The 23,979-nt window shown below is 33.9% G+C and overlaps 3 protein-coding genes across 3 annotated transcripts; 1 reads left to right on the plus strand and 2 right to left on the minus strand.

Annotated features, from left to right (window-relative positions):
• Positions 1-125: 125 nt before the first annotated feature.
• Positions 126-1,506, plus strand: LOC108463780 (uncharacterized). Its single transcript, XM_017763691.2, has one exon. The coding sequence runs from the start codon at positions 314-316 to the stop codon at positions 1,340-1,342; it is 1,029 nt and encodes a 342-aa protein (XP_017619180.1). The 5' UTR covers positions 126-313; the 3' UTR covers positions 1,343-1,506.
• Positions 1,507-6,651: 5,145 nt separating this feature from the next.
• LOC108463779 (calreticulin-like) lies at positions 6,652-10,379 on the minus strand. The gene is made up of 14 exons (XM_017763690.2): positions 10,165-10,379; positions 9,282-9,389; positions 9,007-9,199; positions 8,483-8,741; positions 8,323-8,379; positions 8,188-8,235; positions 8,012-8,098; positions 7,873-7,930; positions 7,701-7,768; positions 7,520-7,615; positions 7,394-7,441; positions 7,274-7,303; positions 7,098-7,187; positions 6,652-7,014 (listed from the first exon to the last, which is right to left on the minus strand). Exons 1-14 carry the CDS (start codon positions 10,262-10,264, stop codon positions 7,003-7,005), a joined length of 1,254 nt encoding a protein of 417 aa, XP_017619179.1. The 5' UTR covers positions 10,265-10,379; the 3' UTR covers positions 6,652-7,002.
• A 6,122-nt stretch (positions 10,380-16,501) lies between these two features.
• LOC108462788 (uncharacterized) lies at positions 16,502-18,697 on the minus strand. The gene is made up of 2 exons (XM_017762691.2): positions 18,363-18,697; positions 16,502-18,224 (listed from the first exon to the last, which is right to left on the minus strand). The coding sequence occupies exons 1-2, from the start codon at positions 18,695-18,697 to the stop codon at positions 16,502-16,504; spliced, it is 2,058 nt and encodes a 685-aa protein (XP_017618180.2).
• Between the last annotated feature and the right edge of the window lie 5,282 nt (positions 18,698-23,979).

A 23,979-nucleotide genomic window follows, 5' to 3' on the forward strand; every position in this document is an offset into this window, starting at 1 on the left:
AAAATTTAAGATTTTAGAATTTTATACAATATTAAATTAATTTTTAAATATCTTAAATCTAAAATAATAATACTTTATTATAATTTGAGGGCTCATGATTGTGAGGGACTATAGCTCCAAAAATACAATATTTATTAATTTATTGATGCATAAAATTTTGGCGTATTTGAGGATTTATAAAGCACCCCCATTGATGAACAAAATCTCATAAGGCATTCACTTTCTCATTTCTATCTTATTCTATTTACGAACATTTCCACAAATTTTCCTCCGTTTTTTTTTCCACCAATCACCGCAAAAACCTTCTAAAAACATGGAGTTCCAAACCCAAAATGGCCAAACTTTAGTTCCCCACCCTGAGCCCCAAGTTTTCCCTGAATGCTATGAAAGCACCAGCTCCACACCCTATGCCAGTGCTCCTTCAAGCCCTGGACGGGCGCCTGGACCTGGACCAGGGTTCATCAATAGTGGGTTCTTTTACAGTGCACCAGCTAGCCCCATGCACTTTGCAATGGCATCATCAGTTGTTGCTTCTTCAAGGGTGTCATCATCAACACAACCCTCTTCTCCTGATTTCGAGTTCTCTGCGAGGTTCGGACCTACAGGGTCGGGTCAAACAGGATCCATGAGCTCAGCTGATGAGCTTTTCTTGAACGGAAAGATTAGACCCATGAAATTAGCCACCCATTTGGAAAGGCCTCAGGTATTAGCTCCATTGCTGGATCTTGAACATGAAGATGATGATGATGATGAAACTGAAGATGCAGATAACAAAATAAGGGGCAGAGATCTGAGGCTGAGGGATAAGTCCCTAAGAAGAAGAACAAGATCCATGTCCCCATTCAGACATGCTGCTTTCGGTGATGACCAAACCATGTGCTTGGACAAAGATTCAGGCAACAAAGCTGACACCAATAATGGAACAAGTTGTTCATCAGCTGGGAGAATCTCAAGGAGATGGGTTTTCTTGAAAGATTTTCTAAGGAGCAAAAGTGAAGGAACAAACAATAACAACAACAATAGTAAGCTGTGGTCAACAATTTCATTTTCACCAGCGAAGGAAAAGAAACCAGGGAGCAACAAAACCAATGGTGTGGTTCATGAATCTAAGAACAAAAGGCCAAGCAAGACCAAGGCTGTGAATGGGATAGGTAAAAAGAGGGTTCCACCATCACCACATGACTTGCACTATACTGCATATAAAACACAAGCTGAAGAAATGAGGAAGAAGACTTTTTTGCCTTACAGGCAAGGCCTACTTGGGTGCTTGGGATTTAGTTCTAAAGGTTATAGTGCCATGAATGGCTTAGCTAAAGCTTTGAATCCTGTTTCCTCCAGGTAAAAACTATATCAAGTTAACTAGGGACCCTGGGACTAGGATATTAAAGAAATTGTATTGTTTTTTCTTTTTTCTTTTCAGGTTTATCAGCTTAACTTTGGACATTCTTTTATGTTGTTTATTATTACAAGACATTTACTAAATCGATTCTAAAAACTTATTAAAAATATTCTGACAAATGTTGAAAAACCAATCATTTTGGAACACTACTTTCCATCATTCATCCTTTTGTGTAAATAATTGGAAGTTGGGTTTATAAACCTACCAAAGATTTCAGGCATGGATTTTGAAACTACATACACAATTCAATTAATCTCATAACTTCATTTTAAATAAATTATTAAAAAAATATAAAAATTATAAAATTATAAAATTCATTTTAACCTACTCAATTGTATTCTTTTAATCTTAATTCATAGTCATTTGCGATCCAACTGATTTAACCCCTCTATTAGATTACTTACTAATTCTCTATTTAACTAATTTCTTACAAAAATAACAGTGATCCACACCCACATGTATGGGTTTGTTGGGATTTTCAGAAGATATGAATTTGACATCAACCTTGATCTCCATGTTTTGCCTCCACCATACACTGGGATTTTAGGGATTATATTTGTTAATCCCTAAAAGTTTAAAAACTCCTTGTATGTTGAAAATGAAGCTTGATTAATAATCTCAAAATTAAAATGAAAATTTATGGTTAGGAAGGGTTGAGTGGGGTCTTATGGTTGGTAGATAATGACACAAAAGGTGTAAGATTAAGTGACAATGACTTGATTTGGATAGTCTCGGCAATTAATTCTAAGCCTTCTTTCTTTGTCATCATCATATATTTGTATGTATAAGCCATTTTCCCAATATCCAACATTATGTAGTTCATTAGAATTGGTTTGTAGATAAACTTTGGTTGTTAACCTGTAAATTTAAGAGCACAACCCAAGCTATTATTGAAATTGAAATCAAAATTATTAAGGAATGAGAAGTGTAGCAATGTGTGGGGGCATTTCATTTGTAGCCTGGTAGTGCAAATAGTGGCAAATTCACATCAATATTCAAGCTCTCCCACAGCTAGCTGCATTGTCTTTTTAGTTTTCATACAATTTCTGTGCTATCCCAACTCTATCACTTAGCTACTTTCATAAATAATTTTGGGTTAATTTCTCCAAACTTCCCTAACTATTGATCAAATTTTGAATTGATCCATAAATTTCAAAACATTCTAGTTGAATCCTCAAAATACCAATATTTAGGGGTAAACGAAACCCGATTCAATTCAACAAATTTGATAAAAAAAATTTCAAATTTTGAATTAAATAGTTCGAGTTAATCAAGTTAATCGGATCAACTCGAATAAAAAAATTAAATTTTTCGGTTTAACTCGAATATGAATTACACAATTCAAGTTATCTAAAATTTGAATAAGAAAAGGCAAAACTACGTCATTTTGATAAATGTTTACCTTTTCTAGAGTTTAAAGTCAAAACCATTAAATTAAAAAGCAAAACTACGTCGTTTTGATAAATATTTACCCATCAACCTTACTTATGTAGTTAAATAATATTATACTTCGTCTACTAGTTAAATAATTCATCCATGTAAACATAATATTGAGTATAAATAATAGGATTTGTTAACTCGACTCGATTCGAAAAAAATTTCAAATTGAGTTCAGTTGCTAAAATAAGATTTGTCAACTCGACTAACTCGAAGTTTTTTTACTCGATTCGACTCGACTAAATCGAATGCTCGCCCCTACCAATATTGCTTTAATCAAATTCTTATATCAACCTAACCGTTAATTAGGACATTAAATGTCAATTCAAACTTGACGTGTAATGTATTTAAAATATGTGAATCAAATTGTAAATACGTGTATACTTATTGTATAGATTATTTGAAATTGACATGTTAAAAAAAAAACATAAAGAGTCAATAAAATATTTTGTTTATTATGCCATATCCAAAATACTCAAATTAAAGACTAAGTTGGTAGTTGATACGATATTATAATGATACATTATGCAATTAACCCAATAACTTAAGACGTGATCAAGAGGGGAACTATGAGTGTAAATGAAACATTCGTGCTCATAAGCTACTCGAGTTTAATTCGAAAAAAATTCAAACTCGATTTGGTAATTATCGGGTCAAGCTATCGATCGAGCCAAATCCAAGCTTAGTAATACTTAACTCGAACGACTCGCGAGCCTTATCGAGTTTTTCATATTTTATATTGTTAAATTATATTGTTGCCCTTAATATATTATTAACATTAAGCTTAATTATTGAATTGAGCTTGAGTACAAAAATTGATAAACGAGCTTAATCTAACTTGAGCTTGAGTAATTCGATTATATCTTAGGTTAAATTTAAGCTTAAAAATAAATGTTTAATCGAATTCGAGTTGAGTATAGAGCTCCAAATTTTGAGTCAAACTTGACTAGGCTGAACTAGGAACCAAGTAAATGGAATTTTAAGTTAAAAAAGGAATAAGAAGGGGAAGCTGAAAGTCAACAGCTTATTCAAAAATCAAGTAGGCAATGGCAATGGAGGGGGAAACCATTTTTGTCTGCTTCTAACAACGGAATACTGATAATAATAACAATAATGATAGTTCACATGAATTACCATCACTGGACAGGAACGTGGGCGAAAAAACTGCTGCAGCTTTTGTCTTCCCACCCACACAACTCACTCCTCTGCAACTTCATTACACCTCTCCTTACCATATATATTTATATATTTGTAACGGGAAAATAAACATTTGTAATGAAAGCACTAAGGTTTTGTCCATCCTGGAAATATAATTGTTAAGGAACTGCAATTAAAAATTCTGAGCATTGCTATAATGATATCATAAATGCAGTAGTCAGATGAAAACTGTTGATCTATACCACCCACCTGCATTCTCACAGAGAATAGAATCTATCAAACTTACAGTCATCTGTACAACATATTACTTACTTCATCCACCACCCATTTTCATGACTTTCTATGATACATCTTATTGGTTTTTATGTCAGATTGATTGATTGCATCTTCACGGGAATTTGATTATAGTCAGTGTTGAAGTTGGTTCAGCTTACGACCTAATATTTTGTTCTACCTCAAGTATAAATCTTAATTAATAATTTTAATAATCAGGAATCACAGCTGATTTTTATTATTTTTAAGAAAAAAAAACACAAGACAAGATATCTGTAATTTCTGAAAAAATTGAATATGAAAATCTATTTTAAAATCCACGTTATCTATCCTAATCAAATCCGAATATTACTACATTTTTAGTTTACAGGTTTGTTGTGCAGGTTCACTAATTAAGCAATGGTATGACGGCCAAACTCAACAGTTAACAGTGGGAAAATAAGACCCAATTGGATCCCTAAACTTGGGTAAAATGCAGTAAATTAGTGGTAAGTTTGATTAGATTCAAAAAATTTTAAATTTCGAGTTATTTGAATTATTTAAGTTAATTAATATAGCTCGAGTCAAGTTTTGAGGTCGAGTCGAATTGAATTTCACAATTTGAATAACTCGAATAATTCAAATATATTGGTGTAAATATCTTTTTGATCTCTATCAACTTAGAAAATAAGTAAATTGGGTCTCTCTCTCAACAAAATTACAAAAAATTTAAAATAATTTTAAAATTTAAAATATTTATAAAAATTCAATATTTATATTTATAAAAAATTTTAAAATTTTAAAATATATATAAAAATTAATATTTTAAAATTTTCTAAAATAATAATTTTGGGACCTAATTAATGATTCAAATTATCATGTCAAGTTTTTTTTTTTGCTTTGAAAACTTTTTCAAATATATATGGTTTCAAATTTATGTGCTCTAACATGGAATTAGTTATCTTGTAAGAATATTTTTATTTGACATGTTTAATTTTTTAATTTAACTCGAACAATTTCACTCGATTCGACAACTCGAATTTCATTTCACTTGATTCTATTTAAAAATTTTTCAAATTGAGTTAGGATGATAAAATAGAACTCGTGAACTTGATTAAATTAAAAAAATTTTACTCGATTCGATCGAACGCTCACCTGCTGAACAAACTATTAGCAAGGGGCTTGATTCTCTTTTATTATAGAATCACAGGAAAAGTAAGATTATAAGCAGTTTGTTATATTATTTTGTTTGATTCATTTGATTGAAATGTAAAATTTAAGTGTTTAGTTAACGAAATGTAAGATAGTATTTAAACACACTTTACTAATTTATCATGATATCTTTTTATAGGTAAGATTACTTAATGTAAGATTAAGTTCCATAATAAAATTACTTAATTATGTTTTAAGTAAAAACTTTTTAATTTTTTATATAAGTAAATTACATCCAAAGTCATAAAGTTATTAGTAATATTACGATTTGGTCGCTCAATTTTAAAAATTAAAAAATACTAAACGATTTGACATAACTAGACCAGTAAAACCTTTACTGTATGACTTTATACACTCACACCACTTGCACCAATTAAAAGTTTTTCTATTTTATAGTCCAATTTTTTTAAGATACTAGCCAAAATTCAAAAAACTTTTTTCTCTAATATTCAAAACTGACCATCAAATTAATGTAAATCTAAGATATGTTTCTATACTCTTTGATGAATACCGACCTACCTTACAAATAACTCAAATAATCCCTTAAAATTCACTAATAATTTTTAAAAAAATATTAAACTAATAAATTAAATAAACAACAATCAAATAATTTAGAGACTATGTTATATCTTTTCAAAGCTAACTCACCAAAAAGTAAACTTCTTAATAGCCCGTGTAGTTTGCCTTTTTCATATTTGATTTGATTACCTTTCGGAATTTGCAATTGATAGCGCTGGGAACTTAGGCCCCCTTTGGATCACCAGTGGCCGCTAGTGCGGTGGGATTTCGGCCTAAACGTACCATTTTTCTACTTTTGGATTACATAGCATCTGCACGATTGGAGAATTCTAATCTCACTGGACCCTTATATTTCGTAATTATATTTAGTAATTATGTTATTATAGATTTATAAATTTATATTTAGTAATTAAATGAAGCAATGGCATTAATAATTATGTTATTATATAATAATATATAAACTTTTATTATGATAAATATATTTTAATTATTCAAAAGATATATAAATATTTAACTTTAACAAAATATGATTTTAAATTTTGAAATTAATATTTTGTTGAATAATTTAAAAACTTCTATTATATATAATTTTTACTCTAATATCCTTAAAAGTTATTTTCTATTCTCACCTCACCGTTACACCTACGTTTGAATCCAAACATACACTCCACCGCTGTTTTTAATCTCACTACTATAATATCAATCTCACCGCTACAGCAACTAATTTCACTGCCACCACTGTTTTTAACTGCACCGAAAGTAAACACACCACCCATCCAAACTAAACCTTAATAGTAAAAGAACAAAAAATCTAGTGATCATAAAAAAAGAAAAAGAGTGTGCCTTTGTTCAGACAGTTAAACTCATACTAAGAAAGCATCAGTGAAAGTTCTTTTTCCTGTAGCATTCAATTCCTTTTTCCTCTGACAGGAAACTCCTAAAACTAGAAACTTTTTTTATTAAGGGTAGGGAAGATTTTGGCCTTTTTATCTCCAAACCGAATTGTCAGCGAAATATTGCAGTGCTTAGAGCTCATCCTGCATACACAGAGCACAATCAGAGATCAATTAAACATAATAAAACTGATTAGTGAAGTCATGTCATTAAAATAACTACTTACATGTGCATCTTCCTTGTCCTCATCGTCTGATTTGGTATCGGAATCAGACTCGTGCCCTTCAGTATCATCGGCATCATCTTCATCCTCAGCCTGGAAAAACACAAAAAACATAATCAAAACCAGAACAATGATGAACAGAGGGATCACGTTTTTAAGAAGGCATGTTCCATGCTTACATCGGAATCAACTGGGTCATCCTTTGATTCCTGAACATCAATGTTTTCATTAGTTAGAAAGGAAATGCAATTGAACTAGAAATAAGACAGAAATAAGATGGCTTCTAGTCATGAAAATACCTCCTCCTCTCTCTTTTTCTCTTCCTCCTCAAATGCTGCCTTTTCAGCCTGCAAAAAATAGCCAATAACGTCAGTCAAATATGACAAACAGAGCAATAAGAACAGAAAAAACAAAGATGCACATACATCCTGCTGCTTGCCCCATGTTTCTTCAGCTAGTTTCTTGGCATACTCTACATCATCGGCAACTAAGATGTTATCAAACAATGTTCCAGATTTCACCTGACAAAACACAGACATTTGTCTCGTTATATAGCTCTAAAATGGTCCAGAAAGATAACGGGCTAGGATTTAGACTAAAGAGTACCTGCCACAATTCAACACCGACATACTTCAAGTTGGGGAAAACATAGAGATCTGGATCATCCTTGAAGTCTGAGGGTCATAGAAAAGCACAGAATTACATGAATTAAGATAAAACTTCTTGTTGTTCATATAAAAGGAAAAAAAGGCACAACAGAAATGAGCTAGCAAAAAACCTGGGTTGTCAATCATTGGTGCCTTCCACTTGCCTTTGTAGTTGGGGTTCTTGATTTTCTGCAAAATGAGGACAATAGTTCCAAGTTACTAACTAAAAAATCATGATAAATGCAGCAATTAGGTAAGGATATCACAAACCTTTGGCTTCCATGGGCCCTTGTACTCGGGGTTGGGAATTGTTGAGGGTGTCCATTCACCATCTTCTTCATCATCCCAATCTTCAGGCTGAGTAAATGATTTTAATCAATACTCTTTAGTTCAAACAAGGCATACTATTTCATGATAAAATAATCCAAAAAGTAACAAAAGACTACCTTCTTAGCATCAGGATCAGGAATCTCTTTTGGAATGTCATCATAACCCTACCGTATGAAAAAAAACTAGAAGTTAGCTTGCTCATGCATCTTTAGGCGCAGTATATACAATGTAGGATAAGAGAATATTATTACCTCTGGCTTTTTGTCTTCAGGATCAGGGATGTATTCCTTGTCATCCCAATCTTCAGGCTGCCCATCGTGCAAAATACTTAAGTTGTGTACTCATAATAATGCATATGAGAAAAAAGTAAACCAAAAAATATAACAATTGGGATAGGGTGCGATCAATTACCTTCTTGGCCTCAGGATCCTTGATCTTCTGTGGTGGGAGAATATCCCAATCAGTGTATAAGCTACCAGTTTGTTTCTCAACATTATCGATAAGGATGCTGTAGGTAGCATCTGGACGGAGAATGAATGTATAAACATGAGTGAGTTGATCAGTCTCACAAGGAACTTCCTTTTTGATCAAGTGATTTGTCCCATTGTACGTAAGAATGGCATGTACTTTCTTGGTGCTGTAGCCACAGATATCAGGTCCAAACATGATGCTGCAACCAATCAACATAACAAAAAACATAAGTAAATTGAACAATAATATTGTTGAGGGTCAGACCCCAACACATCCAGTATTGTCCCCGACTATACCGAAAGCTCAAGGGAGTTCAAAGAGTGACTTTGCTGAAAATCCAAGTGCCTAAAGAGGCAACAGGTTCACAGAGTGGGAGCCCCCAATATTTGATGTGTTGGAGGTCCGACCCACGATAAATATCTATTCGAAATGTGAATAGGTTGGATCAAAGGGCATGCACCAACCTGTACGGGGTGTCACCACCAAATTTCTTCTGGTCAACATCACCACTGAGCAACTTCATGTAGCCACCACCACAGTCAAGCTTCTGCTCGTGCTTCACAGAAAATTGGAAGACTAGAGTCTTGCCCTTGTTGTTAACTTCTGGGAACTCAGCTGAAATAGCATAAAACCTGTAGTCTTCACTAGTTTGAATACCTGTGCAAAACGCAAAGCCATAAGTAACTAACTTGAAACTTAGCCTTTATCTATACCAGGTTGAGTAATTCCATAAGGTTACCTTTGTCATTAGGATCTCCATTCCATTTTCCAGAAGTGTAATTCCATTCCCCAGCCATGTTCTCATCTTTCTTCCAGTCAGATTTTACCCAATGACTTTCCCATCCATCTAAAGTTTCACGAGAATAAAAAAGCAAAATCAGCCAAAAGAAGTACAATTAAGCTTTTTGGAATAAATGAAACCTAAAAAAAAGTACAGTTAAAGCAAAAGTAGCTTCCTTTTAATAAGTTCTCACTCATTTGTTAAAAAGAGTACAGAATCTAAGGAATGCAACAAGAAACAGTACGCTAAATATGTACAATTTCTGCTCTTCTCTGATATCTATCCATGCAGCTAAAAGGGATAACTTTGAATTTTTTCCCTCTCACATTTCTCAAAGTTAAAAGTTTTCATCCCTTGTTGCTGTCTTACATAAACAAATACTTGACTCACAATTACTAATAAAATGAAGGAATAAAATAAATAATAAATAAACGCAGAATAATATATTAATCACCATTTCTTTCTACCATCCTCTACAGTTACAGTCGTACAGATCAAACTGAAACATTAGTGACCGTAACATTCACTGTCATTTCTTATCGCAATTAAACTACATTTCTAAAGCTAATTTTATTCTGAAAAAAAAATGTAGAACTGTATTAGGAAGTCAGATCATCTGCTGATCTACTCGAATTAATTGCATTTCTAAACGTAACTAAGTATTGAGTAAGGAAACAAATAAAAACAACCAGATTAGCAACATAAAACATATAAATCTTTTATCCGTACAAATTAGATCAAATTGGAAGCTAAAACATCGAAAAAACATATTCAAATGACAAAAAGCAAGTCGATCTAAAGGTAATCGAAAACCGAGAAACGAGCAAAGGAAAAAGATTACCTTCGAAGCGTTCTTCGAAGAAAACTTCAGCAGAGGCAATGGCGACGAGAGAGAGGAGAATAAGAGAGACGAAATTAGGGAACCGTTTGCGACTCGCCATGGTTGTACTAATCACAGAGAAAAAAGAATAAGTAGAGCTGCGGACCGAGGGCGAGGCCGATTCTGGGTTCCTCTACATGTTCGTTGAATTCACTGCTTTTTGCGGTTCCGTTAAAAATGAGGTATTGGTTAAATCTGACGTGGACCAATGATTGGCAGACATGTCATTCATCAAATTGGATTGACGTGGCATACAACTATTGGAAAAAAGCTCGGCATGACATGTAGGGAAGCTTCTGCTTGTTTGGCTATAAGCTTAAGGAGTAATGTTGTAGAATTTCAATTTATTTGCAGTTATTTTGCTCGTGTGGTAGTATCCGTTTACAAACGCAAATATTAAACAGTCAACAATTTCAATGTCATACTTATTCAAGATTAAAAAAAAAATAGACTTATTCATGAGTAGTTTAAACATTATATTAATATATTTTATATTTGTTTAAGTTTTGCTCGATTTAAAATATGGTTCTAAATTTTTGTCCAAACTCGATCATATTTATAAAAGGTTAATCCAAACTCGCTTTAGACCCCACCTATTTTATTTTTAATTTTTTAGAATTATTTATATTAATTTAATTTAATATTTAATAATTTAATATATTTTTATTTATTAAAATTTTTATATAACCGTCTTAATATTTTTTTAATATTTACATTAAAGTAATATTATAACTATCGAAACCATTTTTATTTTGAAAAACGGGGATCGACTTTTAAACAAGGTATAGAGTCACCACCAATCCTTTTTGTTTAGGTGTGATCGGGTTACCTTGTGATCGATCATTTTAATAAAGCATTTCAGTTTATTAAAACAACATTTTTGGTCTACGGAAAACTAGAAAACAGATTCGGGAGTTAGTTAAGCGCGAGGAAAGATTAGCACCCTCGCAACGCCCAAAATTGGTAACGTATTGATCAATTAACGTCCTAATGTTGAATGTTTGAAAAGAGTTTAGAATACGATCCTTTTATTTTTATTTTTTAAAAAAACACTTAAATAAATTAAATGGGATGCTAAGACCGTCTTATTTCGAAGAAATAAAATGTCACACCCAGTGAGTTAGGATACGACATTTCATATTTTCGAAACTGAGCTTGTCTTTTGATTTTTTTTAAAACTCATGCAGTGAAGTTTAGAAAAGGATATTCAATCATTTGGGTCAAATGAAAAATCGGAACCCAATAAGTTAGGGCCCGATTTCTCACAATTCCAAACATAGAATATTGCCTTTATGTTTTTAGAAATCATTATCTCGAGATACAAAATGACATATCCAGTGAGTTAGGAGACAACACCTCGAATTTCTGAGAATAAGCTTTTATTTGAAACTTATACGTTTTGATTGAAAAGGGCACTTGGTTACTTAGGTTCAACGAGGAAAATTGAAACCCAGTAAGTTAGGGCACAATTTTTCAAAGCTCCCAAGTACCAAGTATTGCCTTATTTAAAATTTTGAATAAAATGTAATAAATAAATGAAATGTATTTTTATTAAAAAGGAATAATTTGATAACATAAGGAATAAAACACGTGGCAATAACATTTCATGAATAATGTAAAATAATAAGGAAATGCAAAGGAACAACTTAGAATACATGCAATAGCAGCACATCATATATTATACAAATACCACCATTTATAACCAAGGGCTAATGAATAAGAAACCAATTTTAAAAGAAGTTTCAAATAAATCACACAAATAAAATATAAAAATTTTAAAATAAAATAAAATGAATAATAGGAAGAAGAAAATTTGGAATTATTACTATACAAACTATACAAAAATTTTAAAAGCAGTAATAGATATAAGAATTTAAAAATGAATAAAATAAATAAAATATTAAATTGTAATGTACGAATGAATTTCAAAACAAATATTACAAACTAAATAATTTGAATAAAAGCTTGAACTGTATCAAAATAAAAAAATAAGAACAGATAATATGTGTAGCGTAAATAAGATTTGAAATAAATAATGTTAATTAAAATATACAAAGCAATACATATATACTTGGAAAAAACATAATATGAATAATATATATAGTAGTAATAATAATACATGAAAGTGTTTCAGATAGACAAGTATGCACATGAAAATAAAATAAATAAAAGAGTGTGAAATTAAAATAGTTCTAAATAATATATTAAAACAACATGTTTAAAAAAATGAATAGCTAAAACCGAATTAAGAGAAAAAACAAAACCCAAGGGATAATTTATAAACATAATAAATCATTAAAACAGAATTTTGGGTCGAAATTAAATGTGCACAAATGTTCGAGGACTAAAACTAAGCTGCCCCAAATCTCAAAATACTGTGCTAAGGGGAGGGCCAAATTAAAATAGCGCGCAGATTACAGGGACAAATTAAAATAATTTAAAAAACTTAAACGTAGCACGATTGAATGCTAGCGAAGGAGGGACCAATTGCATAAATTACCCAATTAAAGGTAAAATCTTGGCGTGGATCCGAGCAAAAGCATATCTTGATCCCACCCCAATCTGTTTTGTTTTATTATTAATTGAAACCATATTTTGCTTTCCTTTTTTATCATTAAAAAAAACTTCTTAGAAAACCAAAAACAAATGTAAAACATCACTCTTCATTCATTTTTTTTAAAACAGAGAGAAGGCTCTCAACCCCCCTCTCATCCTGTGATTCACACCCAAACTCCAGCAAATCACCACCGCCAGCTTCGTCATCCATGACCAACATGCATGGCGGCCGGAGCTCCTTTTCCAGGCGAAGAAAGGTATCTCCTTCGTTTTATATATTTCCCGAAATATCTGTAGATATATATATATATATAGAAGATTCAAAAGTAAAATAAATAGAGTAAATAAAAGAAAGTAAAAACCTTAGAATAACTCCCTTGATCTATTCGTATTTCCTGAAGTGCTCTCTATTGTATATTGTACAACTGTTGTTTTTTTAGATCTCCCCTTTCTCCCCCCCCCAAAAAAAACTCTCATTATACCAAATCGTATATTGGCTTTTATAGCAAATATTTACAACCCATTTTACACGTTTTCAGGTACGTGCGTGAGTGCATCACTGATGTGGCATGGTGGAGTAGCGCATGACGCGGAGGAAGCGCAAGACGTAAGGTGCCTGGAGACTGCCCTGGGTTGTGGCGACTGATGGTGTTGGCTGCTAGGCTTTTTGTTTTTGTTTTTATTTTTTTGGGGCTGTTGGGGTTTGCTTGGGGTTTAGGCAATTGGGCTTGGTCTGTAATTTTGTTTTAGGTGTTTGATTTGGGCTGTGTTTGGACTTAATGGTAGTTATTTGGGCTTTAATTGGCTTGTATTTGGTTTTGGTTCCTAGTGGTTTAGGCCGTGCTGAAATTGGGCCCTACAGCTTGTAATGAACCGAAAGTTATGGTATCAGAAATTGAGTCTTGAGTACTGTTTCCGTGAAATTAATTCATGAATATTTATTAGAAATATTTATGAATTATAGTTGAATGGTTATTTAATGTTTGATTAAGTTAAGTAGCTTGAATTTAGAATAATGACTAAATTGCATACGGTATAAAAGTTTAATTATAGATTAAAGAAGTAAAAGGACTAATCTAGCAATTAGACCCTAAGTGCCATGTGTGTGAATGTATGATATAACATGTGTAATAGTTGATATATATGTGTAATAGCTATAAGATATTTTATGTTATAGCTATTACACATGTTAATTATATTTATTATAGGTTAATAATAATATAATATAGTATAATGAATAAAGAATAATGAGTAAAGAAACATAGAAAGAGTTACAGAGAGCAAGCGTGAGAAAGAAAGAAAGAAAGAAAGAAAGAAAGAAATAGAAAAGGAAATTTGAGGATTAAGGCCCTAAAGCTTGGTGGTAAGATGTTTTAGCTTATTTTCTTATAATTTTTATGTTTATGGATGCCTAATTCAAAGTTCTACATGTATGAGGTTAAAATGAAGAAAAATAGAAAATTTTAAATATTGATTTAGTTGAATAAATTAAGGTTTTATGGGTTAAATTGATAGAAATTGAAGTTAGAAGTGAAAATTGAGTGATTTATTAAAAGAATTCTAAGTTAGGTTTAAATAGGGATTAAGTTGAATAGAGCTCAAAATTTATGTTTTATAATGAATTTTATGAGTTAGAAATTGTTAATGAGTTGATTAAAAGAGAATATGAAGCTTAAGTTAAAGAAAAAAGATTAGTAATGGAAAAAGGACGAAATTGGAATTTTTGTAAAAGTTTGATAGAAAGTGAAAAATGTGTTTTATGAATTAGTCTATTGATGATTTTTAATTGTATGATTGTTAGTAGCAAGCGTAGCACCGGATACGTCATCAAAGAAGGAAAAGAGAAAGTGAACGAAGATATCGATTAAATTCGATAAATAGTGGTTTGTAATATTAAATTTTTAAGTTTTTTATTTTGATTTAATCATAGAGATGTTAAAAATAAATACATCAATATATTTTATATTGAATAAATATAAATATTTATGTATGCAATATATAAATATAAAATGATGTTATCTCAATAATTGTGTTAATAATTTATAAGAACTAGATTAAATTAAAGTTCATATATACAATTGCACCCCGATCCCCATATTTATCCCTAAACACTGAAAACTATAAATATAATTAACTCAACATTTTAAAATTAATACTCTCTTTTATAATAATATAAGAAAATATTTATCATATAAATTAAAAAACTAATTAATTTAAACCCTAAACTCTTAATCCCTAAACCATAAATATTAAAACATAAACCACGAATCATGAACCCTTAACCCTTAACCCTTAACCCTAACCCTTACACCTAAACCTTAAACCCCAACCCTTAAACCACACTTAAACCATAATCCCTAAACCTTAAAATAGTAACTCATAAACATTAAACCCTTAACCATATAACGTAAACCCTAAACTATAATGATATTCAATATTTTAAAATTAATACTATCTCTTTCACAATTATATAAGAAAATATTTAACATATAAATTAAAAACTAATTGGTCATATACCAAAAATAATTACGGAAAAGCGGGAAAATGATAGATGAGATTACGAGATATTGATTGGAAGGCAGTGGGAGGGTGAATCTTGGCGGTGGGAGGTTTAGGGTTTTAAAGGATATAATTTAGTGTTTAGGGTTTTTAAGGTTTAAAGGTTTATTCTTTTAGGGGTTATAGATTAGTGTTTATGATATTTTTAGGGTTTAAGATTTTAGGGGTTATATGACTTTTAGCGGCGTTTTACAAAAAGCGCCGCTAATGCTCCGGCTTTTAGCGGCGTTTTACCAAAAGCGCCGCTAATGCTTTGTTTTTTAGCGGCGTTTTACCAAAAACGCCGCTATTTCTCTGTTTTTAGTGGCGTTTTAACAAAAAACGCCGGTATTGCTCCAAAAACGCCGTTATTGCTCCGTGTTTTACAATTTTTGCAGCGTTTTTTGATAAAATGCCGCTAAAAATGCCACTAAAGCCCTATTTTCCTGTAGTGACTCTTCTTTTATGGGGACTCGATGTACCGCAATATCAGCGCTTAAACCAGGCATGTCTTGATACGACCACGCGAAAACATCTTTGAACTCCTACAGCAATTTAACGAGGTCTCGCCTTGTTTCCTCGGTTATACAAGTTCCAATTTTCACTTACTTCCCTTCTTCCAAAGTCACACTCTCGGTTGTCTCCCTATGGGGTTGAATATGTTTCTCTTCCTGTTCTACCATCCTTAACAAATCTAGAGATAACCCACAATCTTCGTCATCTTCAAAATCTTGAGATCCCTCTAAATACATACCTCGCTCAAAAGGAGATCCTGGGTCCGTAACAGTTTCGCTCGTGATGTTAATATCTGGGGACCTATTATAACACAAAAGAAATATCTAAAGAATGAATCAAAGGGTGACTTATTTGTATGGCATGATTATGAATGTAATGAAAGAATATTTTCCCCGAATGAGATATAAAAATACATTTCTTATTGAATATAAAGGTGTTTGAACATGAGCCTATTTCACAAAAGATACTTATTGTTCCTAGGCTTAAAATAATAAATGTGTTCTGAAAATTACTCTGTATTAGCTCTAAGAACTACAAGAATTTCTTCCACAGTCCAATTGTTTAGAACACTGCCAGGCTCATAAGGGCGAATGCCTGATAAGTCTCTTTCCATCACTCCTTCCTCGGATAGGGCGTTGATGCTCAAATTGCCCATCAAATCTTCAGCTGTCCCTTCTCTTGTCATCTTTTACTCAAGATGAATAATTCCGCCTAACACGAATGTATTGGATATATGGGGAAAATTCATTGACTCCCACTTGACCTCTGCCCCACTCAATGGTGCCCTTCGTTTCTCCTGTTTCCTCACTAGCTCTTCTTTTTTTTGTTTGGTGTCTGGCTTATGTCCCAAGCCAAAACGATCCCATTTTTCAACAAAAACTGGTACTTTGACTCGTCTGTGGAGGTATTTTCTGAGCCCCCTTCCAAGCGATGCTCCTTTTCCTACCATTAGTTGTAAGCTCATCCTTGTAGCTTCAGATAACTCTGGCGTTGGAATCTTGTCTCCTTCAATGATAAAAGTTGTGTTTATGAACTCCAATGACCAGAAGGAACACTCAATCACTTCATCCTTGTTCTTGATGTATGGCGCATTACTAGCAATGGATGCGATAATGTCTTTCTCTGTATTTACTATTATTAGTCGGCCCTCTGCCACTAACTTCAGCTTCTGGTACAACGATGACGGTACTGCTCCTGCTGAATGAATCCAAGGCGTCCCTAGTAAACAATTATAAAAGGGTCTGATGTCCATCACGAGAAAGTCTACCTCATACGTGTTGGGTCTGATCTGAAGAGGGACCTCAATCCTACCCATTACCTTCCTCTTGGTGCCATCGAATGCTCTCACTATGTTCTGACATGTCTTCATATGAGAGTTATCTATGGGTAACCTGTTCAATATGGATAGGGGCAAGACATTTAGCGCCGACCCATTGTCAATCAATACCCCCGGTAGTGTATACCCTTTGTACCGGGTAGTGATGTGTAGAGCATTGATAGACCCCATGCCACCTGGTAGTATTTCATTATCGCTGAAAGAAATGAAGTTTTCAACACTAATATTGCTGACGAGACAGTCTAGTTTGTTCACTGAGATGTCTTCAGCGACATAGGTTTCATTCAACACCTTCATCAACGCATTACGGTGCGCCTCCGAATTTTGGAGCAAAGTTAGTATCGAGGTACGAGCTGGCTGCTTGTACAACTGCTCCACAACACTATACTCACTGTGTATCAGAAACTTCAGAAATTCCTTAGCTTCATCTGCTGTTATCGGTTCATTAACCAGCGATTTTGTCCTCTCTTTTACAGGCTCGACTTTCATATCTAGCGTGCTGACCAACCTCCCCTCTTCTGACGACTTCACATTACAATTATAACTCCAATGCGCCCTTTTGTCATCCTTGTAAGAAAAAGCTGCCGGTTTCTGAATCACCACTTTTGGTGTCGTTCTTGTTCCAGCTCCAGTGATTTCCGGTCGTGAAATGATCACCACTGGGTGATTGACCTCACCGACCCACTTTATTAGCCCATCCTCAGAGGCAAACACATCTTTCTCATCAACAAACTCAAGGAACTCCAACTCCTTGTTGTTCATTAGACCCTGTACCAAGACTCTGAATTCATCGCATGTTTCAATCTCATGGTCCTTCTCTCCGTGGAATTCACAATAGTTTCCTGCTTCTCGGGATTTACTCTCAAAGTCTTGTATGATTAGACCTCTCTCTACCATCTTTTTTAAAACCTCCCTCATCGGGGTTTTCACTTCCACTATATCCAACTTAACTCTCCTTCCCATATTCTCGACTATCACGTTCACCGCATTAACAGTATGATTAGGTAACGGGTTTTCCGTACCTGGTGTATCATCAAACTTCACAACAACCACGTTGATAAGCTTTTCGACTACTCTTTTGAAAGAAGTGTAGTTCTCTATCAAATATCCCGCAATGCCCGTATGATATTCACATTGGGCACTTGCATTACGGGGGTTACAACGGTTTTAAGTAGAACGGGGATACAACGTGTGCATCAATAAATTCTTGTACAGCTCCCGATACGTTATAGGAATAGGGGTAAACTGGAGCTTCTCCGTTTTCTGCCTTGTATTGGGTTCATGTCCTGTCGAAGCTTGCTGGCCTGTGACCGTCGATCTTGGTTGATTAACTGTGATTGGTTTTACATGACCCATGCTCACATTGTCGACCTTATTTTCTCTCTTCTTTGGGGCTGACCTCCTAGCGCTTTCCCCAGCCTCTATCTTTCCACTCATTATCGCATTCTCTATCATTTTACCGGACATCACTATGTCCGTGAAACTCTTTGTCGCGCCTCCCAACATGTGATTGATAAAAGGTGCCTTCAAAGTATTAATGAAAATCATGATCGTCTCTTTTTCTAAGAAAGGCGGTTAAACTTGCGTAGCGACTTCCCTCCACCTCTGAGCATACTGCCTGAAACTCTCATTTGACTTTTTCTCCATATTCTGTAGTGTAATCCAATCTGGCGCTATGTCCGTCACATAGCCATACTACTTCATGAAGGCCTGTGCTATGTCTCTCTACGATTTAATTTGGGTGCGACTAACTGATTGTACCATTTGGCCGCAGCCCCACTCAGACTATCCTATAAACAGTGAACTAGCAACTGATCATTATTGACATGACCAGTCATCCTCCGACAAAACATCGTGATGTGGGCCTCAGGGCAGTTGGTTCCGTTGTATTTCTCAAACTCCGGCATTTTGAAATTTGGAAGGAGCACTAGATCTGGAACCAAACTCAACTCTTTAGCATCCATACCACATTGATAATCAGCACTTTCCAGCGCCTTGAATTTCTCTTCCAGCCATTCGTATCAGACTTCTAGTTGTTCTGAGAGTTCTCCTTTTACCTTCCCTACCTCCGTAATCTCATCAAAGTCGGGGACCGAAGGATTTACCCGATCGTCCTCGGGTTTAGAACACGAGCCCCTCGAGAAATTCATTAGAACTACGACTCTGATACAGCGCCCTTTCTAACTCTGTACCAGATATGCTAATCTCTACTTCTCATCTTGGCCTTCAACCAGACTCTTTTTCAAGGCATTTTCACGTGCTCGAGAATCATGGTACCTCTTCTCCCATTGATCAGCTCTAACCTTTCCTTCTTGAACTTCTTGTCGCCATTGCTCCAACGTCTTCCCTAATCCCGCTGTTCTCATCGACATGCGTAATTTCTTGTAATCGGTCTTTAAACTATCTAATTCTTCTTTGGTTTTCCGCTTTCCCTTCTTAGTTTCTCGCCTCGAGTTTCTGAACATTAGCATCCAACCTTAGATGCACATTTTCTTCCTCCAATTGCTCTATCTTCTTCCCTAACTCTGCATTTCTTTTTCTGAAGTCCTGCTTTATGATCTCCAACTCGAAAGGGACTACTTGCAAGTATTCTTCCATCGGTCGAGCGCCTTCTTGCCTTGGTCTAGGGATGCTATCATTAATTCTTCTACCCCACCAACTATCATATTCGGGGGTCGTCATTAGACTTACAACAACTCTCTTCATCCGGTGAGCCTGGTTCCAAGCAGTAGAAATCTCCTTAATCCTTTTCTTACAGTTAACTCCCCCATATGTGAATCCAAATTGAGCTAGCCCATGTGTTACTGGTATAAACTGTCTCGATCTGTATTGCCTTAGTACGAGTAAAGGAGCATACCCAACGGCTCCTCAAATTTCGAGCAGAAGAACCCAGTCAAAATTTTCACATCGGAAAAGAATTTCATCAGGAATTAACCAAGGAGCTCTCCACTCAATATCCTCCTCTTGGAGATTTTGAAGAAGCGAGATCCAATGTTCTTCTGATATGTTGTCTCTTCTGGGCGTGGCCGCTATCTCCTTTAGTGGGGAATAATTATCAGAAAAAACCCGATAAGAAACTTTATCCACTTTCCAAAAATGGCTATGGAACCAAGCTAATAATAACTGCACACATCCTATAAATCTGCCCTTGCCGGCTCTCCTGTATGCATACAAAGATCTAAATGTCTCAGCCAAGACTGCAGGAACAGGTGTGACTCCTTTGTCAAGTCGGTCAAAGAGATCCGAGACCGCATCATCTATATACCCTAATGCCCTAGGAAAAATCATTAAACCATAGATGCCCAAAGCAAAAACGTCAACTCTCTTCTTCATATCAGGATGTACTAGAATCAACTCCCTTAAACTCCTCCATGGGATACACTTACATTCCCCTTTTTGCTTGACCCTTGCAGCAACCCACTGCTCACTCATTCCTGTAATATTCATCAATTTCTTCAAAAAGGTTAGGACATAAACGGCTTTCGAATAGGCCTTATCGACCTGGATCTTCGAACAATGAAGTAAAGTTGTATATTCTTCTACAGTAGGTACCAAATCTACCTTCCCAAAGGTGAAACAACTGTAGCGGGATTCCAATACTGAACGAAGGCCCGGAATAAATACTCGTCTACCTTGATGTCAAATAAGTAAAGCAAATCCCCATAACTACCATAGAGCAACTGCTTGGTCTCTTCATCCCACTGGTCCCATATCTCCTTTAATTCCTGAAGGTTATTTTGCGTTACACTGATACGGGTGTAATCACACAATTCTGATGCATACCCCTCAGCTAGACTGTCCCCTTTTTCTAATTGCGTTTTCTCTGACCATACATGGACAGCCGCATTATCTTCCACTTTATCAAGAAATTTGTTCCCTATGATAAGCTTCCTAAATTAGTAATCGAACGTGAATCGCCACCTCTTTAAAATAGAATGACATGCAATCATGGCCAAAATAAAACACAACAAGTTAGTATCATATACCAAAAATAAAAGTCAAAGCAAATGAAAAAAAAAATAATAAAGCATCAATTCGGACGATTGCTAGTATTTGGCATGGCTCTACCTAGTGTAGGCTCCTAAGTCTTTCTATATGTGGTTCGGTTCTAAAGAAAAGGGTACCTGAACCAACAGATTCCTCAATCATCACCCATTATAGGCTCATATGGATCAAGTTCAGTTCAGGGGGATACATTTCCCTATGGCTGCACGGAGGTGAAAACCTCACGAAGACATAGGTACGGATATATCCCGAAAGCGATCCACTATCCTGCACGGAGATGAAAACCTGACGAAGGAAATAGTTTCTCGCTTCCACTTAAAAGGTGCGACCATAACGGTCATGCAAAATGATGCAAGGGGACATAAAAACTCAAATTACAAAACATGAACAAGATGATGAACCATAAAACCAATAAAATGAAATGAAAGGATCGTATGTTAAAAACCAAACTTTAAATTTTCGACAAAAAAGACAGAAAATAATCAATTTTACGGCTTGACTCGCTTATTGACTTCCCCAGTGGAGTCGCCAAGCTGTCGAAACCATTTTTGTTTTGAAAAACGGGGATCGACTTTTAAACAAGGTATAGAGTCGCCACCAATCCTTTTTGTTTAGGTGTGATCGGGTCACCTTGTGATCGATCATTTTAATAAAGCATTTCGGTTTATTAAAACAACATTTTTGGTCTATGGAAAACTAGAAAAAGGATTTGGGAGTCAGTTACGCGCGAGGAAGGATTAGCACCCTCGCAACGCCCAAAATTGGTACCGTATTGATCAATTAACGTCCTAATGTTGAATGTTTGAAAAGAGTTTAGAATACGATCCTTTTATTTTTTTTTTAAAAACACTTGAACAAATTAAATGGGATGCTAAGACCCTCTTATTTTGAAGAAATAAAATGTCATACCCAGTGAGTTAGGATACGACATTTCATATTTTCGAAACTGAGCTTGTCTTTTGATTTTTTTTAAAACTCATGCAGTGAAGTTTAAAAAAAGATATTCAATCATTTGGGTCAAATGAAAATCGAACCAGTAAGTTAGGGCCGATTTTTCACAATTCCGCATATAGAATATTGCCTTTATGTTTTAGAAATCATTATCTCGAGATACAAAATGTCATATCCAAAGTGAGTTAGGACACAACACATCAATTTTCGAGAATAAGCTTTTATTTGAAACTTATACGTTTTGATTGAAAAGGGTACTCGGTTACTTAGGTTCAACGAGGAAAATTGGAACCCAGTAAGTTAGGGCACAATTTTTCAAAGCTCCCAAGTACCAAGTATTGCATTGTTTAAAATTTTGAATAAAATGTAATAAATAAATGAAATGTATTTTTATTAAAAAGGGATAATTCGATAACATAAGGAATAAAACACGTGGCAATAACATTTCATGAATAATCTAAAATAATAAGGAAATGCAAGGAACAACTTAGAATACATGCAATAGCAAAGACATCATATATTATACAAATACCACCATTTATAACCAAGGGCTAATGAATAAGAAACCAATTTTAAAAGAAGTTTCAAATAAATCACACAAATAAAATATAACAAATTTTAAAATAAAAATAAAATGAATAATAGGAAGAAGAAAATTTGGAATTATTACTATACAAACTATACGAAAATTTTAAAAGCAGTAATAGATATAAGAATTTAAAATGAATAAAATAAATAATATATTAAATTGTAATGTACGAATGAATTTCAAAAAAATATTATAAAGTAAATAATTTGAATAAAAGCTTGAACTGTATCAAAAATAAAAAAATAATAACAGATAATATGTGTGTAGCGTAAATGAGATTTGAAATAAATAATGTTAATTAAAATATACAAAGCAATACATATATACTTGGAAAAACCTAATATGAATAATATATATAGTAGTAATAATAATACATGAAAGTGTTCCAGATAGACAAGTATGCACATGAAAATAAAATAAATAAAAGAGTGTAAAATTAAAATAGTTCTAAATAATATATTAAAACAACATGTTAAAAAAAATGAATTGTTAAAACCGAATTAAGAGAAAAAACAAAACCCAAGGGATAATTTATAAACATAATAAACCATTAAAACAGAATTTTGGGCCGAAATTAAATGTGCACAAATGTTCGAGGACTAAAACTGGAGCTTCCCCAAATCTCAAAATACTGTGCTAAGGGGAGGGCCAAATTGAAATAGCGCGCAGATTACAGGGACAAATTAAAATAATTTAAAAAACTTAAACGTGGCACGATTGAATGCTAGCGCGAAAGAGGGGACTTATTGCGCAAATTACCCAATTAAAGGTAAAATGTGCGTGGATCCAGGCAAAACGCTTACTGATCCCACCCCCCAATGCTGTTTTGTTTTATTATTAATTGAAACCATATTTTGTTTCCCTTTTTTATCATTAAAAAAATTTAAAACATCATTCTTCATTCATTTTTTTAAAACAGAGAGAAGGCTCTCAACCCCCCTCTCATCTTGTGATTCACACTCAAACTCCAGCAGATCACCACCGTCGGCTTCGTCATCCGTGACGAACATGCATGGCGGCCGGAGCTCCTTTTCTAGGTGAAGAAAGGTATCTCATTCGTTTTATATATTTCCCGAAATATGTGTAGATATATATATATATATAGAATATTCAAAAGTAAAATAAATAGAGTAAATAAAAGAAAGTAAAAACCTTAGAATAACTCCCTTGATCTGTTCGTATTTCTTGAAGTGCTCTCTATTGTATATTGTACAACTGTTGTTTTTTTAGATCTCCCCTTTCTCCAAAAAAAAAAAACTCTCCCTATACCAAATCGTATATTGGC

Source organism: Gossypium arboreum, chromosome 13 (genome assembly GCF_025698485.1).
Source record: "Gossypium arboreum isolate Shixiya-1 chromosome 13, ASM2569848v2, whole genome shotgun sequence".
Classification (NCBI taxonomy): domain Eukaryota; kingdom Viridiplantae; phylum Streptophyta; class Magnoliopsida; order Malvales; family Malvaceae; genus Gossypium; species Gossypium arboreum.

What these genes read in the sequence shown, in the direction of transcription:
- LOC108463780 (XM_017763691.2), top strand. Translation starts at nt 314, where the DNA reads ATGGAGTTCCAAACCCAAAATGGCCAAACTTTAGTTCCCCACCCTGAG.
- LOC108463779 (XM_017763690.2), bottom strand. Translation starts at nt 10,264, where the DNA reads ATGGCGAGTCGCAAACGGTTCCCTAATTTCGTCTCTCTTATTCTCCTC. An exon ending in AGGGCCCATGGAAGCCAAAG is followed by an intron (nt 7,931 to 8,011) that starts GTTTGTGATATC and finishes CTCATTTTGCAG; the next exon opens with AAAATCAAGAACCCCAACTA. An exon ending in ATGACCCAGTTGATTCCGAT is followed by an intron (nt 7,188 to 7,273) that starts GTAAGCATGGAA and finishes GTGTTTTTCCAG; the next exon opens with GCTGAGGATGAAGATGATGC.
- LOC108462788 (XM_017762691.2), bottom strand. Translation starts at nt 18,697, where the DNA reads ATGATTTTCATTAATACTTTGAAGGCACCTTTTATCAATCACATGTTG. An exon ending in CCTATAACGTATCGGGAGCT is followed by an intron (nt 18,225 to 18,362) that starts GTACAAGAATTT and finishes TTCTTTCAAAAG; the next exon opens with AGTAGTCGAAAAGCTTATCA.